The sequence below is a fragment of the Hipposideros armiger genome, unplaced genomic scaffold, assembly GCF_001890085.2.
Source record: "Hipposideros armiger isolate ML-2016 unplaced genomic scaffold, ASM189008v1 scaffold_291, whole genome shotgun sequence".
NCBI lineage: Eukaryota > Metazoa > Chordata > Mammalia > Chiroptera > Hipposideridae > Hipposideros > Hipposideros armiger.
In genome coordinates this window covers 1,418,602-1,422,535 of record NW_017731641.1, presented here as the reverse complement: position 1 = coordinate 1,422,535, position 3,934 = coordinate 1,418,602, and the positions used below count along the sequence as shown (strand labels likewise).

Here is a 3,934-nt window from a genome sequence, read left to right as displayed (position 1 = left end):
GCAGTTTGCCGACCCCTGAGTCATAGCCACTCATTTTTTTTTTCCTCAACAAATACATACTGAGTGCCTATTTTCTATGGATAGCCCAGGCACAAGTGATACAGCAATGAAGACAGCAGGAAAAGGCCCTGCGCTAATGCAGCTAACATTCCAATGTGGGGCGTGGGGGGACAGAGAAAGGGGTAAATAACAAACCAGCAAACAAAAATATGTATAACACAATGTTATGGAGATAAACAAAAATAAAAAAAAACAAGAAGCTGAATACAAGGGACATACAGCAACAGGGCGTATTATTTTAGAAAGGGCCTGGGGGCAGTCTTCTCAGAGGAAGGTCCATCTGAGGCCTGAATGAGTTCAGGGGGTGAGCCCTGAGAGTGTGAAATATAATCATTTCTAGTGTAACCATTTGTTCAAGTCTCTTCCACTTCACTTCTGAGAGTGAAGACAATGTATCTTACGTATTTTTGTATCCACAATCCCTAGCACACAGAGCTTAATAGTAGATTGTTTAATGAACATTTGACCTGTGGGTGCCAATGGCTTTTCATAAAAACTCTCACCTGTGGAATGTCTCAGCCACTTTCCTCGGATTTTATAGCGCACCTCAGCTTTAGGGTTACTATCTGGAACCTTGCAGCCAATGAAACCAGTACTTTTTTCTTCTGCTGTAATAACATGCTTTGTTGATGAACCAAAATCACCAAGAACTAAAATAAATAAGTAAACAGATAAGTAAATAAATGTAAATTTGAACTCTCTTTCCCTAAGGAAGTTTAAAAACTAGAAACAACATCTGCAACACGGCCCTTTGTGGTAGCTAGTCCCAGTTCACAGGAGAGCATGATCTTTTTATCTCAGAAAGGAGTGGGGGTAGAGGGCATGGTAGAGGGCTGGAGCTAAGTCATGACACTCCTTTCCAGAAGACTACAAGAGAGAAAACTGCTCTTAAGACACTAGGAAGAACTATAAAGCATAATTGCTCACATTCTGTTGAGAGCAATGCTTTTCAATCCAGTCCCTCATCAAAACAGGCTTTCCCCTATAGATCATCATTCTGTGTGTAGCTATTCATATTGCAACACAATGGCTGACAGGAATGAAACCAGGACATCGAAAAACAAAGCCATATATCATTCAAATTATCTGAATAGACTGACTTAGTTCCTCTCAGTTTAAGTTTAGTACACATGGAGCCTGCATGGTAGGCTCTATTATCTCAGCATTCAGCAGCCTGCCGCTAGGAATTCAGCCCTCCGGTTGTGTGTCTTGGAGCTGTCCATGGGTCATAGCTGTACAAAAACATTTACTCTTCTCAGTTATGACAAACTCACTACTCCTGGGAAATCCAGATTTGTTCTGTAAATAGGGGTGCCCTTGCAAAGACATTTTCCATTACTGGAAGCCATCACCGTTTGAAAGGCAGATGGCTCAAACTTACTAAGAACACCATGCAGTCCAGATTTTCCCTAAATTCAATACTCCACATTCCTTTCTTTACAGTCAGTTATTATTTTCCTGTTTCTTTAGCCTGGTTTCAATTAAATAAATTAAAATCACTCAATAATCAAGGCAAATAAAACAATTAAATGTGAAAGAAAGATAAAGAATTGCATAAAATAACTGAGTGTTAAAGTAGACAATAGCTTTTTGTTGTTGCTCATATTAAGGACTTTTAAATACTCACAAAGAAATTCAGAATTCACATTAGAAAACTGTCCTAACTGTGAAAACAATCACCTCCATACCCTCATTAGAGATGAAGACATTCGGCTAGGCTCACAGAGGTTCAAGTACATTTCCCCAAGTTTAACACACAGCAAGGGTCAAGGCTGGGATGAGAACTCTGTGTGTCTTCCTCCAACACCCATGCTCTTCCCACTATTCTAAAGTGCAAGTACCAACAGTAATTTCAGGGAAAACCATAAACAATAGGAACAAAATTAAACTCACCTGCAGTGGATACTGTTGCAGGGCTACTCACAATTGCACCAACACTATTGTTGGCAATGCATTGGTAGTACCCCGAAAGAGAGGGATTAAAAGAAAGAATAGTCAAAGTCCCCTGATGAATCTTAATCTGTTCCAAGTTTCTATCCAATCGTTTTCCATTGTGCAGCCATGTGATATGAGCGGTCACCGGTTTAGCAGAACAATGGAGGACTACAGGGCCTCCAAGTTTCTGGACAGCAGACAGTGGCTCAGAAATAAAATAAGGTGCCAAATCTACAAGAGAACATTTCCCATGTGCCAAGGGCAGGAAGAATGGGACAGAAGAGGAAAAACAAAGGACAGTACATTAAATACATTTCATCTGAATCTATATGAGTAAATGTAATCCCAATCCCTTACTTTACCTATTGTATGTTATGGTTCTTAAGGCTTGCAAAAACTTTAGAAGGTTTTATAAGCCCATTTTTGGAAGGAAAAGGCAACCTGTTAACCTGGCACTTAACAATTAGGGTAGAATAGATGAGAATCCTTATGATATAAATCAAACAAAATACCAAAATAAATGAGAAATGGCAAACTGCTCTTTTAACAAAATAGCTCTTAAGAAATGGAAGTTAAGAATCTGAAAAAGTGGAGATGGCTTTCAAAATAAAAAGAATTCTCTCCCATATTACGAACAGGGTTTGACTTTAAGGGCAAGTTATTTTATAAATAAGGCTATGGTACGTACTTCTTCCTTTTAATATAAAATAATGTTCAACTTTTAAGAAAGCAGAAGTAGAAGGTTAGGAAGCTACACTGAACTACAAAGTCTATCCCTTTTTGTATATAAGGCTAAACAGCGTATTAATCTTACTATTTCTATTTGGTATTTGGAATAGTTTCATTTCTTATGTCTATTCCTCCAGGAACTTGGGGAAGGAAGGCTCTTGCACTTAAGTATCACAACAGAGCCCTGTCTTCCACCCAAAAAAGAGGGCAGAGGACAGGAATGTTATTAATATGGCAGAATAAAATACTTTTAAATATATATATATCAATAAATTATTGAATCTACTTTTACCGGTATTTTATCAAAAATGAAGATTATGGGACATGTCTCTCTTGACTAAACCTGAAGTTGTTGTTCAGCAAAACAAAAAGAGAAATAAAACCACTCAATTTTTCCCTTACTACATATAATATAGTTACACTGTGTTTTAACAGAGAAAATAAATAAATATTACTTAATGAATAAACATCACTGTACTTGTATATACTTATATATAGATCTTTACACAAATCTAAAATTTAAAAAAAAAATGCATGTGGGCCATGGATTAGGTTCAGGCTTATATACACATTTAACAATAAACACATTTAAGCTTTTCAGAAGCCCAAAGAGTTAGATGATAGATTAGGCAATGTCATGAGGAACCTGGGATTTGAACCAAGTTCTCACACTCCAAGCTGAGTGCTGTCACATGCTGATTCTAAAATGTCTCTTTGGTGGTATATAGTCAGCATTTTATTCCTGTTATAATTTCCAAATTCAGAAATTTGAAATGCATCCTCTTACTGAAAAAAGCACAATCAGAAAATATTTATTTTTAAGGCAACAAAAGGAATAAACGACAAGGACAATGATGAGAAGGCCTGCTCACGCCCAGGAAGCACTACTAAGCGATCCTAAATTAATCAAAGTTTTAAAATCATTCAGCTGGTCAGACAATCTTACACACATCTTTATTTTTATTTACTTATTATTTTTTTTGGTAGCTGAGCCATCCTGCCACCTGTTGGCAGCTCAGCGGCAGCTCAGCTCAGGCCATGAATCGAACCGGCGACCCTGTTGCTCAGAGCTCACACTCTTGAGTGAGCTCTTAACCAATGGAGCCACTCGGCCAGCCCTGTACACATTAGAAACCATAACTACTGGCAAAATATTGAAGTCGAAGTTCGTGTCTTACAAGACTAAGATGAGGGAAAGCTTCATCTCAAA

At 37.8% G+C, this 3,934-nt stretch overlaps 1 protein-coding gene across 1 annotated transcript in view; it reads right to left on the bottom strand.

Moving 5' to 3' along the window:
* Positions 1-3,934, bottom strand: part of LOC109391365 (cell adhesion molecule-related/down-regulated by oncogenes-like) — a 56,572-nt gene that overhangs the window by 13,421 nt on the left and 39,217 nt on the right. Inside the window, exons 2-3 of the mRNA XM_019658861.1 lie at positions 1,954-2,226; positions 564-710 (exon numbers count right to left, since the gene is read on the bottom strand). Coding sequence (XP_019514406.1) covers positions 564-710; positions 1,954-2,226 — 420 coding nt within the window. The remainder of the gene's footprint in view (positions 1-563; positions 711-1,953; positions 2,227-3,934) is intronic.